At 31.7% G+C, this 13627-nt stretch overlaps 1 protein-coding gene across 2 annotated transcripts in view; it reads right to left on the reverse strand.

Moving 5' to 3' along the window:
* The window catches only part of LOC139500052 (uncharacterized), a 91826-nt gene extending 79149 nt beyond the window's left edge, over positions 1–12677 (reverse strand). Inside the window, exons 1-6 of one of the 2 annotated variants that reach the window (XM_071288764.1) lie at positions 12263–12677; positions 10261–10416; positions 8646–8769; positions 7281–7469; positions 6116–6364; positions 3711–3741 (exon numbers count right to left, since the gene is read on the reverse strand). In XM_071288764.1, coding sequence (XP_071144865.1) covers positions 6176–6364; positions 7281–7469; positions 8646–8769; positions 10261–10416; positions 12263–12654 — 1050 coding nt within the window. In that variant the 5' untranslated portion in view covers positions 12655–12677 and the 3' untranslated portion in view covers positions 3711–3741; positions 6116–6175. Of the gene's footprint in view, positions 1–3710; positions 3742–6115; positions 6365–7280; positions 7470–8645; positions 8770–10260; positions 10417–12262 lie in introns of those variants that run through there. The other variant, XM_071288763.1, reaches the window with a different exon arrangement.
* Positions 12678–13627: the final 950 nt, after the last annotated feature.

Genomic DNA, 13627 nt, shown 5'->3' on the forward strand with positions numbered 1-13627 from the left:
GTAAAAGAATTTAGTTGCTGGTTTTCAAGAGGTGTACATAAAAAAGTTTAAATAAACTAAAAGAATCAGTAGATTTCCAGTTTAATAAAACCCTGATCCTGTCTCCGGACGTAACTTTAGATATTTCTGTTTTTCTGATCCGATTTATGTCATTTCAACTAATGAATAATCGGCCTTGAAATGGTCAAAATCAAGGATTCCAGAAAAAATCTTCACCATAAAAGGTATCGTCAATATAGACAAATTAAACAAAGTGTCTATTAATTTAAATACTAGTTTATCTCAATCTAAAATAATATTCAAGATAATAACCAACTAGAGGCTCTTAAGAGCCTGTGTCGCTCACCTTGGTATATGTGCATATTAAACAAATTACACAGATAGATTCATGACAAAATTATGTTTTGGTGATGGTGATGTGTTTGTAGATCTTACAAAAATCTACCAAATTAATGAAAATTGATAAAAAATTACTTTAAAGGGCAATAACTCCTTAAGGGGTCAACTGACCATTTTGGTCATGTTGACTTATTTGTAGATCTTACTTTGCTAAACATTACTGCTGTTTACAGTTTATCTCTATCTATAATAGTGTTCAAGGTAAAACCAAAAATGGCTAAATGTCTTTAAAATTTACCAATTGTGGGGCAGCAACCCAACAATCAGTTGTCCAATTCATTTGAAAATTTCAGGGCAGATAGATATTGACTTGATAAACATTTTAACTGCTTGTAAGATTTGCTCTTAATGCTTTGGTTTCAGAGTTATAAGCCAACATTTACATTTTCCCCATGTTCTATTTTTAGCCATGGCAGCCATATTGGTTGGTTGGCCAGGTCACCGCACACATTTTATAAATTAAATACCCAACTAATGATTGTGGCAAAGTTTGATTAAATTTGATCCAGTATTTTCAGAGAAATGATTTTTGTAGAAGATTACAAATATTTACGAAAAAAATTGGTAAAATTACTATACAGGGCAATAACTCCTTGAGGGGTCAACTGATATTTTTGGTCATGCAGACTTATTTGTAGATCTTACTTTGCTGAACATTACTGCTGATTATAGTTTATCTCTATCTATAATAATATTCAAGATAATAACCAATAACGGCAAAATTTCTTTAAAATTACCAATTCAGGGGCAGCAACCCAACAACTGGTTGTCCGATTCATCTGAAAATTTCAGGGCAGATAGATCTTGCCTAAATTAACAATTTACCTCATATCAGATTTGCTCTAAATGCTTTGGTTTTAGAGATATAAGCCAAAATCTACATTTTACCCCTATGTTCTATTTTTAGCCATGGCGGCCATCTTGGTTGGTTGGCTGGGTCACCGGACACATCTTTTAAACTAGATACCTCAATGATGATTGTGACCAAGTTTGGTTAAATTTGGCTCAGTAGTTTCAGAGGAGAAGATTTTTGTAAAAGTTAACAACGACGGACGAGGACACCGACAGACGACGCCGGACGCAAAAGTGATGAGAAAAGCTCACTTGGCCTCTCGGGCCAGGCGACCTTATAAAGGGGATGGTTGGACAAAGTCAACTATGAACACAAAAGGTCTTGTTTAGTTGATTTATATGGATAAGGGGGACCTATATAAATAGTCTTCAATATATATTCAACAGTTATTGATATGAAAAGGGTCTTGCATGTTCCCTTTCTTATCAAGACAGCTTTTTTTCTTTCAGTATTATATAGTAAATAGATGACTATATTTAATGGATTTAAAATAGAGGGCTGAAACAAAATTTGAATTGAAAAATAGTTCTTACAGCGTTTCAAAATATATATTCACTTTGGGGTGGGGTCATGACAATTTTTGATATTTAAAATATTTAGTAACTAGTAAACATGTATTGATATAAGAAAACTGTGTAGTGTGTATTAACTTAAAATAAAGTTTACTTAGGATTTCTTTTCATTACTTAATTCATCCCCCCCCCAAAAAAAAGTAGTAATATAGGATGCATAACCAGGTGCTCCGCAGGGCACAGCTTTATACCGTATACGACCCCAGTGGTTGAACCCTGAACAGTTGGGGCAAATTTGGTCACAATATTCAAGCTTGATTCTGTCTGAATTTGGATTGTGATCAAATTTTGACACAGTATAGGTTTTTGTAACAAAATTAATGTGGTCAAAGATCTAACATCTAACAAATCTATTGCACAATACTGTGCAATGAAGATTTCTTTTTGAAACTTTTCAAAATTGGAAATTTGAAAAATTTTGAAAAAAAGGAAGCTCTTCAAAAAATGGTAAACAAAAAATCCCCCACCCAACTTTTTGAAACCCCCTTGGTGCAATAACCCTTAAACTCAATCCCATGCTTTCCTGTGGTGTTGAGTTGTCATTTTAATGTTATATTTCACATGGCTATAAAAGGGAAGGTTTGGCATGCCACAAAACCAGGTTCAACCCACCATTTTTTCCTTTAAAAATGTCCTGTACCAAGTCAGGAATATGGCCTTTGTTATATTATAGTTCGTTTCTGTGTGTGTTACAATTTAATGTTGCATCAGTTGTTTTCTCTTATTTTTGAGTGTAAATTGACATTGCGATAAGACGTGTCACAGTACTTGTCTATCCCAAATTCATGTATTTGGTTTTGATGTTATATTTGTTATTCTCGTGGGATTTTGTCTGATGCTTGGTCCGTTTCTGTGTGTGTTACATTGTAGTGTTGTGTCGTTGTTCTCTTATATTTAATGTGCTTCCAGCAGTTTTAGTTTGTTACCCCGATTTTGTTTTTTGTCCATGGATTTATGAGTTTGAACAGCGGTATACTACTGTTGCCTTTATTTCCATTGCAGAATTGAACCTTGTAGTACAATTTCAGAGAGATCCATACACAAGATATTGTCATTGTTGTTTGGGAACTAGAAACATGCTTCTTTTTGCCCCTAATTCCAACATATTTTGGGCAATTAATCCAAAACTTAATTCTAGCCTCCCCTTTGTTATATGGTACATTGTGATACAATTTCAGAGATACATACAATAACACATAAGTTATTTTCTTGAAACTAGAAAAATGCTTGTTTTGACCCCTTTTTGGCCCTTAATTCCTAAACTTTGGCCCCATTAACCCTAAAATGAATCCAAACCTTCTACTTGTAGGTTTAAACATTGCAGTATGATTTCAGAGCAATTGAAATACTTCTACACAAGTTATTATCCTGAAACTAGAAAAACGCTTGTTTTGGGCCCTTTTCGGGCCCTAATTCCTAATTTGTTGGGAACATCATCCCCGAAATCAATCCCAACCTTCCTTTTGTCGTATTGAACCTTCTGAAAAAATTTCATGAAGATCTATTCTCTTAAACTAAAGTTATTATCCAGAAACCAATGTGTCTTCGGACGACAGAGACGCAGACACCACAGATGAAGACATCATACTATTATACGATCCCAAAAAAATTTTGGGGTCTTATAAAAACACAAGTTATCTATATCAAATCATTTACTGGCAAAAGACTGTCAAAAATGTCAATATCAATGTACATTTTATTTTCTGTAAAAAATTGTGTACAATATTTATATATATATAGCCATAAAAATCTTAATTTAAAAAAAACAAACAAGATGGTATTAATTCATACAATAGAGTATTTTTCCCATTTACAAAATAGTACAACTTCTTCATTCCTTTAGTCACTGTATTGGACGATGTACAACAAACCATTCTGTTCCTCAATGTCTCTCTTCATCTTTAGATATCTTTTGACCTGGAAAATATCACAATTATCACATTAAATCAAGAAAACAATTAACCAGGTGCTCCACACGGCACAGATTTATACAACTGCAGAAGTCAAACCCTGAACAGTTTGGGAAAGTATAGACACAACATTCAAGCTTGATCATTAATCTTGTGTTTAAATTTCATAGATTTCTATTTACTTATACTTAAGTTATTGTGCGAAAACCAAGAAAAATGCTTATTTGGGCCCTTTTTTGGCCCTTAATTCTTAAACTATTGTGACCACAACCCCCAAAATCAATCCCAACCTTCCTTTAGTGGTATTGAACCTTCTTTAAAAAATTTATAGAGATCCATTCAATAAAACAAAAGTTATTGTCCAGAAACTAAATGCGTCTTCGGACAACAACAACGACGCAGACAAAAACATCATCATACCATTATAAGACGCAAAACATTTTTGGGCTGTCATATAAAAACAAATGATGATAATGACTTTTTTTTTAAATCAGAAACTCATTTAGATGCAGCTTGGTCTAAATCATTTCAGAAAGTATCATTTTGCAAACAAATGCATGTCCAGTTATGAAAAAAAAGCCATGGATATGCTTGTTGAATTATCTCCCTTTAAATTGTCAACAAGAAAATTGCCTCATTTTAATGTTGCTTTGGTTTAACTGTCCCATAAATATTTTAGTTAGTACTGTTATGAGAGTATTTTTACATATATGTCTTATATTGAGTAATTGATATTTCATTTTACAAATGCAAAATAGGATATATATTATGCTGTAAAAAAAAACAAACTTGTATTTGTATAATATTTAAAAAAAAAGTTGTTCATAGAGTCGCTCTTGTGTAAACTTGTGTTTTGATATGCTGTATAGCTTATATGTTTAAGTACCAGTTGCATTTAAAATATGATTTGGAGAAGTTCCAATTATCTCCCCTTAGAGCTAGTTTTATAGATATTATTTTACGTCAGAAACATTATATTTATCATCTGTTGAACTTCAACTGTACCAAAATCAAACACAACAGATAGAATGAATGTTGCATAACTATGCTGATTACATACATGTATAAAGGTATATATAAATATATATATCTTAAAAAAATTATTTGCTTGGATTTAATTATTATCAGTCAGGGGTGCTACTTAAACAAATGATTTCATTATCACCTATTTCAGTGATTTGATAAATTCATAGTTTCCTTTGATCTTCAAATGCTAATTTCATTGATTTTCCATATTTTCACAAACTTTTCTATAATTTTCCTACATAGATCAATTATCCCTTTTTCTATGGATATTAACTTCACCAGTGCGCTTGGGCAGTAAGTTAGTGCGCTAAAGCTTTATAAAGTACCCTTGGGAATTGTTCTGTAATCAAATATTCATTAACTACTCTGACTATCAGACAAAGGTCAACAATATTAGGTAACCTGATTGGTTTTCTACAAAGTTAAAATGATATACCTCAAGGTTATGTCCTGATCTACAAATTATTCCAGAAAATGCATATTTTAAATAAATTGTATAAACTGACAGACTTATCAAGCAAAAGACAATTTCTAGATGTACATAGTTGTTTTTTCAATGGAATTCTTGTCTTTTAACCAATAAAAAAATAAAGCTTGTGAGAAAAATATCAAGAAAAAGTTATAAACACTTATTGAAGTGATCTTCTCAAATTACTTGTTTCAGTGATTTTAAAAAGTCTGTGCCTATTTATAGAATTTTTAAAAATATTTCACAGCCAAAATCACTTGAAGAAGTGATTCTGAAATCACTTGTTTAAGTAGTACCCCTGACCTGATTATACTGTAAATTCAGAAATTAATGCATGCCTTTATTATTGTGAATCTGTTACTACTCACTGGTTAAAATAGAGATTTATTTAATGTGATTGCAAACATTTTGTTAAGAAAATCACATCTGAAATTTTGAATAAAAGTCCTTATTAATACAAACATGTTACTGTTGCTTTATTTACCTAAATAAAAACAATAATTTCTGATATTACAGAACTAGAAAATCAAGAGAAACAGACACAATAACATACTGTGTACATGAGAATGTAAAAGAATTCTTTTACATCTAAATGACTTCTTCTTACAAAGAAAAGATAGTAGTATTGCATGCATACAAAATATAAGTTTAAACTCTGTTTGGTGAACCAACGCCAATCGATACAATCCCTGAATTGGATACCTTAGTATGCAGGATTGTCAAATTATGCAAATGAATGCAACATCTAAATAATACTCCAAATTGACATCAGACAACAACACTTCAAATGGTCTGCAATTTTATTTGCTATGGTCTACATGTTTCGCCTGCAAGCTGTCAATTTGGAGTATTAAAATATAAGTTTATATCTATTAAAAACATTTACCAGCAAAAGGCTGCCAAAAATGTCTATCAAAATGGAAAATTTTCTTTTGCATCTGTACAACTACTTCTCACAAAGAAATTCCATTAACTTTCCAATATCCAAAAAAGTTTGCACCAAAAGTTTTCTGTCTTCTTTCCTTAGAATATTGTATTCTTCGCTGTATGTTACAAATGATTCTTTTTGATGCAAATGTTCACTACATAAATTGTCATAATAACCATCATCTGCTTTAAAAGCTGTAAATGTGACCTGAAAAAAATAAATTAGCTTTTATTATACATGTTATATATATACATGTATATGTATTTTTAATAAAAAAAAATATATTTGTTCCATTGTCCCCTGCCATGCACATGTTTTACATTTCAAGTGGCATAACTCTTTCAAGAAAAATCAATTTTCCACCATTATAAAACTTGTCTGATATATTGCTGATATAAACTTATAGTTTTTAGTTTTATAAAAAATCTCATAAGAATTAGTTTTCTATGCTGTTTCTAGTGTACTATTATGTCTGTTTGTCTTTGTCTTTTTTAGCCATGACTTGGTCAGTTTATTTACAATCTATGAGTTTTAATGTCTCTCTGGTTTCTTTTGTCCCTCTTGAGTGCTAATGAAGCCATTTTCAATAAATTTAATATTTCCAAGGGACATAACTCGTTAAAAAAGTTGATCTGCCAGCATTATATTACTTGTCCGAGATATTGCTGATATTAATCTATACCTATAGTATAAGTTTTATAAAAATCTGGCAAGAATTGTACCTGTGAGAAGGGTAACAGAACAAGACAGATAGAAGGACACACAGGTCGACAGTATTTCCATGTTCTCAAAAATGTCTTAACCAGGGGACAAAATGTATGCAAAATGCCACCATCTGAGACTTCCTAGTCATCACTTCCAGTAATCATTACCCGGAGATGAGGAAGTCATCTTTGAATGACGATGCCAAGGCAAAAAACAAACAATGAAAAGGCAAACAAGTTCATTATAGTAAACTGACTATGCACCAAACCAATTATTAAACAGGATTCAGTGTTCCAAAAAAATCACAACTAAGATTGATTCTAAGTCATGAACAATTCAGTATACTTACGATTAATCTTAGTTTTTTTTTAGAAAATGACCCCAGGGTGATCTGAGGTGCTCTGGAAGGGTTACTTACTTTTGTTCCTTGTACAATGAATCCAAACATTCCATTCTTCCCAAACACAGAATATGGTAATGTACACAGGTACTGTCCACAATGTTGACCTTTCAGGGCTGATCCAATATGTTGAGCATTAGATCCTTTAGGCATATTTGTTAAATTTCTTGTGTGGTCACCGTCTTCATCTTGATTGCATCCCTTAACCTTAAATACAAACCAATTTAAATCATGTGTGAATACTGTATGATAAAATATTAACTGGAGGCCCAAATTTTGGTAATATGTTACAAAAATTTAAAGAGTCAAATCAATTTAAGTCAAGGTGTTTGGTATCACATTAAAAAAGTGGAGCTGAATAGTATCTTGCTAGTAATCACTTAATAGACAAATTATTTAGACACTCACCAATTAATTACAAGGAGGCTTCTAATGGACTGTTAATGAGTTGATTACATAATTATATTCAGTTTTGGGCCGCATTTCTTTCTAATTGTACTGTTATACCACTGTCCCAGGATAGGGGAGGGTTGGGATCCCGCTCACATGTTTAACCCTGCCACATTATTTATGTATGTGCCTGTCCCAAGTCAGGAGCCTGTAATTCAGTGGTTGTCGTTTGTTTATCTGTTACATATTTGTTTTTCGTTCATTTTTTTATATAAATAAGGCAGTTAGTTTTCTCGTTTGAATTGTTTTACTGTGTCTCATCGGGGCCTTTTATAGCTGACTATGCGGTATGGGCTTTGCTCATTTTTGAAGGCTGTACGGTGACCTATAGTTGTTAATGTCTGTGTCATTTTGGTCTCTTGTGGATAGTTGTCTCATTGGCAATCATACCACATCTTCTTTTTTATATAATTTTGTAAACGTTGTGTGGCGTTTGTTGTTGTTTTCTAAATGCTACAAAAGTAGAAACAAATACATCGTGTAATAAGACTTTACTGACCCTGTTTGAACTTCCAATAATGCATGCAGATGTTGTTGGTAAACAGACGTTTTACAAACGTAGAAACAAATACTTCGTTTAATCAGGTTTAAGTTAGAAACAAATGTAGCTTTTGTACTAACAAACGACAAACGCCAAAATGCAGACGCATCTTTTGCGTGTGTATAGTTTTTCAAAGTGTGTGTAAACTTTGCAAACGTATGTACGCTCTTAGACGTTTGCATCGTTTGTGTTAGAAAGAAATGCACTCTTGAAAAAGTCATTTTTTTGTTTCTGAAGCAGACAATTAAAAAATACTTTCTCAAATCGATTAATACAAAAATACAGGTTGACCTGCTGGTAACTTGTAACCCCAAAGCTAGACCAAACGGAAAAGTGAGTTTTGAGGTGTAAACATTTATCTTAAAGAAAAAAGAACATTTGTTTTTCTTAACCTGTATAACAGCACAAATTTTGTCATCACCAGTTTCTGTAGGATGGCATATAATAGCATTAGGTAAGGAAACAAAATCTTTTCTACCAATTGACATTGAGTACTTTTCAACACTTGGACTGCTCCTACAAAAAAAATGTTTTTCTTCACTGATAATTTTATGAACCTAAATAAGGTCAAAGAAAAAAGAACTGTATTTTTTTCTTTACTGTTAATTTTATGATCCTGAATAAAGCGTGTACGACAAAGAAAAAAAAATGAATCTGTGTATAGGGTTTCCTTTCAGAAAAGTCATGAAAGTAGGGTTTATGTAGATATTTTTTTCAATTCCTTATTGAGTATCATGAAAGATACAATATAAAAAAGAAGATGTGGTATGATATTGCCATTGAGACAACTGTCCACAAGAGACCATAATGACACACACATTAACAACTATAGGTCACCGTACAACCTTCAACAATGTAAATAGCCCATACCGCATATAGTCAGCTATAAAAGGCCCTGATATGACAATGTAAAACATTTTAAACGAGAAAACTAACGGCCTTAGCTTATTTATTTTAAAAAAATGAACGAACAAGAATGTGTCCAAAGTACACGAATGCCCCACTCGCACTATAGTTTTCCATGTTCAATGGACCATGAAATTGGATAAAAAATATAATAAGGCATTAAAATTAGAAAGATAATATCATAAGGAACATGAGTACTAAGTTTCAAGTTGATTGGACTTCAACTTCATCAAAAACTACCTTGACCAAAAACTTTAACCTGAAACATGCACTTTCATTTTCTATGTTCAGTGGACCGTGAAATTGGGGTCAAAAGTTTAATTTGGTTTAAAAATTAGAAAGATCATGTCATAAGGAACATGTGTACGAAGTTTCAAGTTGATTGGACTTCAACTTTATCAAAAACTACCTTGACCAAAAACTTTAACCTGAAACATGCACTTTCATTTTCTATGTTCAGTGGACCGTGGAATTGGGGTCAAAAGTTTAATTTGGTTTAAAAATTAGAAAGATCTTATCATAAGGTACATGTGTACAAAGTTTCAAGTTGATTGGACTTCAACTTCATCAAAAACTACCTTGACCAAAAACTTTAACCTGAAGCGGGACAGACGGACGAACGGACGGACAGACAGACGTACGAACAGACAGACGTACGAACAGACAGACGAACGGACGCACAGACCAGAAAACATAATGCCCCTCTACTATCGTAGGTGGGGCATAAAAACAAATATGTAACACATAAACAAACGACAATGTACATCTAATTTTGTCTAGATTCACTACCACAACTGAATTACATTGTACATTTTTCCTTTTAAACCTATACTTGTTTCATTGATTTGAAAATTCTGTGTCTATTTTTGCATGTTTTGTGAATTTTCAACTTAGCAAAGCCAAAATCATTTAAGGTGCATGTAAGTGTGATTCTGAAATCACTTGTTTAAGAAGTACCCCTGTTAAATGTATGTATATCATAATGTATACCTATTTGTACACATACATGTACATGTATGCATATGTTCTCTCTTTGACATGTTCCCCATTTCCATTCTCAATTTTATAACAAAATATACATTTGTACTTTATTGTACTTACACAATATTTAAGCCAAATGTTCTAGCAAAAGTGACAAAGAGTTCTTGAAACATTCCTTCTGACAATTCTTTTGATGTGTTTCCTTTTGTTCTCCGATGCATGTACAAAAGCTGCCACACAAAAGTCTTTAAACTTGTAGACAGTTCTCTACAAATTCTACAAAATAGCCAACATAAATTCATTACCTAATTGGGCTATTTAAAAAAATATGATGACTTTCCTTTAAATCTTAATGTCAGTCTCTTGTTTGATTTGATTTATGGTGTTTTTAAATGCCACTTTTCAGCCTCATTTCGTGAGGTCAGTTTATATTGTTGAGGGAAACTGGAGTGCTCAGAGAAAACCATAAACCTTTGATAAGAAAACTGATAATCCTAGTCAATTAAGATTAAGAGTCGACTGCACCCAGTCTCTTGTTTGATACTACATGTATATATATGTACATGTATATAATGTCTAAAAATAGCAACAATCAACACTCAATCTATTTAAGCGTGGATCAGTTTGTGAAAATAAACTGATACAGTTACTGAATTAAAATTATATAAATGTCTAAGAATATAACTTAAACACACTAATTATATAACTAATACATTAAAAAGTTCTATTAGATGTTAAATAGAAATACGCAATATTTCGCTAAACAAATTAGCTTCATCAGGCATGTGCATCTCTCAAGGTGAAATCGGATGCATGACGAAAAAATATTTTTGTAGCTTAATCTATACAAGAGTTGAGAAAAAGTGTAACATATTGATTGATGTTGCATAAAATATGTTTGTAGCTACATGTACAACTACATGAAGTTGGAATAAAAGTTTAACACATTTATAGATGTTCTATTAATATATATCATTGTACAATGTTGTATAATATGTCAATGTATGTGATGCATTAGGTCAGATAATGTATTAATTATGATAAGGCCAAATAAAATAATATGTGTGTTTCCTGTTTCATCTTTGAAAAAAATAGGGTAGGTAGGTAGGGATTTTTTTTTATTTTACCATTTTTTTTTACATTGAGTCTATGGGAGAGAAATCCTGACTTTAACCATGTTAACAGTGCTTATTGAAAAATGACCAAAAAAAACTTTAGGGTATGCTATTTCTAAGCTTAAAATATAGGGTAGGTAGGGAAACAGGAAACACACATGCTTTTTTATTTGGCCTAAACATAATAAGTTGGTTCTTACTTACCAAAGATCATAGTAATCATGGTAGTCATGGTAGTATGTGATTTGTATGAACAACAATGTGTTGTTTAATTTTTTTCCACCAGTGGTCATGGTGGTAAGTTTGATTGATTTGATTGAAAATAGATTTGCAATGCAATGACATGCATGACTTAATTTTTAACAATGTTGTCATCATTTTATTTTTAAAGCCCAATATGCATGATATGTACATTAATTTTACATTGTATATCATTTTAGTAAATAATCAACACGACATGGTCTACACACATAATTGAAAAACTTATACATGTACATGTACTACATGCAATGACATGCTTCACATATATATATATTCAAGTTTTGGCTGCTTAGAAAATTCCTTTGGACTCAGAATCCCAAAAGGGATTAGTCGTAATGTTAACATATACACTGTTTACAAGCCCACCATTAATAATCCATGTCATAATGTTCATGAATATGCCAGAGGGACACTAACAATGTATGTCCATGTTTTAATTAATTTATGCAAAATTCTCATCATTGCTGCACCTCTTTCAAAATAAAAGACAGAAAATTAAAAAGTGTAATATGTTTCTACAATGGCTGTCAATTGTAACAGTCATTACGGCATGATGTCATATATCAATGACGTAATTGTTTGGCATGTCTTGTCACAAACGTCGAGGATATGAAATGCAACCCTGAAAAACAACTGGCAGCAAGACATGCAAGAGGGACATATTTGTTCTATGACGAAATGTCATGACTTCATGTCATTGGCAACATAAATTGGGTGAGATAGGGGAAACTGAATATTTGTATTACCTTTCTCTTGCAAAGCGTTGACATCTGTCAGATCTTGTTACAAAGTTATCAATCCAATTGGATTTCTCAATCTCCTTTATTTTCACAATGTCACTTATAGAAATATCGTCTATGTGATAACAATCAATGTCAAAAACATCCAGAACTGCATGTTGAAAACACTCTTTTTTCTCTTCATCTTCTTCGCTTCGAAACCAAAATAGATTTACAACTTCAGAACGGATTGTCTCCTCAACAAAATGTAAAACACCCTTTGAGAAAACTGTGTTTATGGATTCTGGTGCACATGTGTCAAATTTTATTCCAATATTTGGTAGTACCACGTCTGTCCATTCTGATGTGTTTGTCCTCATTGTGTCAAAGACACTAGTATTGTCTGTTTCGTTGGACATTCCGGGAAAATCTTCAGGGGAATAAAAGTAATGGGGAACGAAATCAATATAATGTGGGTTACACTAAAGACCTGAAAGTGGACCTGAAAAGACCTGAAAAGACCTGAAAATATACGATTAAAATTATTCAAATTGCAATAACTTTTTTATTATTGGATAGAATTTCTTCAAGTTGACATTTTATTAATTGTTAATATCCATATTTCATTAAAATTTAAATATTTTATATCAAAAACATTTTTTTGATGCTAAAAGTTGGACCTGAACGGAGAAATGAAAAGACCTGAAGGGACCTGAAAATATATGGTCGGACTAATGTTAACTTCAATAACTTTTTTAAGGCTCAATGTTTATCTTTCAACTATGGATTTTATGAAACAAAAAATTCAGTATAATGATAATATTAAAACAAAATATTGAAAAAATATCGTCGAGGTGTCAAAACTCGGACCTGAACAGAAAATTAAATAACATAAATTTGCTTGAAAAGCCTGTGGTCAGATTTATTCAAGTTTTTTAACTGTTTTCAATCAATCTCCTTGAAATATGAAATTTGTTATAGGAAAGGTATAATATATCATTGAAATGATAAAGAATTTTATCGAAATTAAAAAAATATAATGGTTGATTTACAAAATTCGGACCTTGTCGGGGAAGTAAAAGACATGAATAGATCATAGAGGCAGATGTATTTAAATTCGTACAACATTGTTTTTTCTATTTGTTTTCATTTTAGACAAAAGTCTATTGAAGAGAACGAATGACTTTATATTTATACAGAAACATATTTGAATACAAAATACCTTTTTGATGATGAAAAAAAAGAAGATTGCCCGTTGAAATTATTCAAACCAGAGACATATAATAAATAGTATTATATGTCTCTGTTCAAACTAATTCAACTTGCTTAAACTGCATTAAAATATATTAAAGCAGGTCTTAAACATAAAAATGAAAATAATAGTATTGCTTC

Source organism: Mytilus edulis, chromosome 13 (genome assembly GCF_963676685.1).
Source record: "Mytilus edulis chromosome 13, xbMytEdul2.2, whole genome shotgun sequence".
Taxonomy (NCBI): Eukaryota; Metazoa; Mollusca; class Bivalvia; order Mytilida; family Mytilidae; genus Mytilus; species Mytilus edulis.